At 68.3% G+C, this 599-nt stretch overlaps 1 protein-coding gene across 1 annotated transcript in view; it reads right to left on the bottom strand.

Annotated features, from left to right (window-relative positions):
- The window catches only part of RXRB (retinoid X receptor beta), a 7,719-nt gene extending 7,182 nt beyond the window's left edge, over window positions 1-537 (bottom strand). Inside the window, exon 1 of the mRNA XM_027770224.1 lies at window positions 8-537. Within this exon, the coding sequence (XP_027626025.1) occupies window positions 8-167 (160 nt within the window). The 5' untranslated portion in view covers window positions 168-537. The remainder of the gene's footprint in view (window positions 1-7) is intronic.
- Between the last annotated feature and the right edge of the window lie 62 nt (window positions 538-599).

Here is a 599-nt window from a genome sequence, read left to right as displayed (position 1 = left end):
CCCCCGCCGCCCGCGGCCGCCGCCGCGGCTGCGGGATCCAGCCAGGGCCGTCGCCGCCGCCACCGGGACGCGACCCCACAATGCATTTCTTTTCGCACCCCCACCGGCCCACACTGCCCTGCGGCGTGCCGCTGGGGGAGGAAGGGCGGGCGAGCGGCCCAAGACATGGTCCCTGGCGGAGGGTAGGGGTATCGAAGAGGTGCCACGGACTCCCCGGGATCGGCCGGGGAGTGAGCTGAGCACGAGGACGCCCCCGAGAAAACGAGTGTGGCCTGGATCGGGTCAAATTAAGCGCGTCGCTTTGCTCTGCACCAGAATGACAGCGCCGATGTGGCAGCCATCTTTGTACAGACGGGAAGTCTGGGCGCTAGTTCCCGCCCCCTCGTCTAGTTGGGGACGAAGGAGGCGGTCTCCTCCCGCCTGTTAGCCAGCCTCGCCCACCCTCCCCTCAAATAACCTCCACGCCGGCGCATGCGTGCCGGGGCAAGGTGGCTTCGCCGCTCCCGAAGTGCGGCCATATTAGTAAAGGTATTGGGGGGTGGAGGGTGGGGGGGGACAGCGCTTCCTGTTCTCGCGGGAGCTAGAGGCGGGACTGCCAC

Source organism: Tupaia chinensis, unplaced genomic scaffold (genome assembly GCF_000334495.1).
Source record: "Tupaia chinensis unplaced genomic scaffold, TupChi_1.0 Scaffold000116_2, whole genome shotgun sequence".
Taxonomy (NCBI): domain Eukaryota; kingdom Metazoa; phylum Chordata; class Mammalia; order Scandentia; family Tupaiidae; genus Tupaia; species Tupaia belangeri.
The sequence above is the reverse complement of the archived record's forward strand: the minus strand, read 5'-3'. Positions and strand labels throughout refer to the sequence as shown.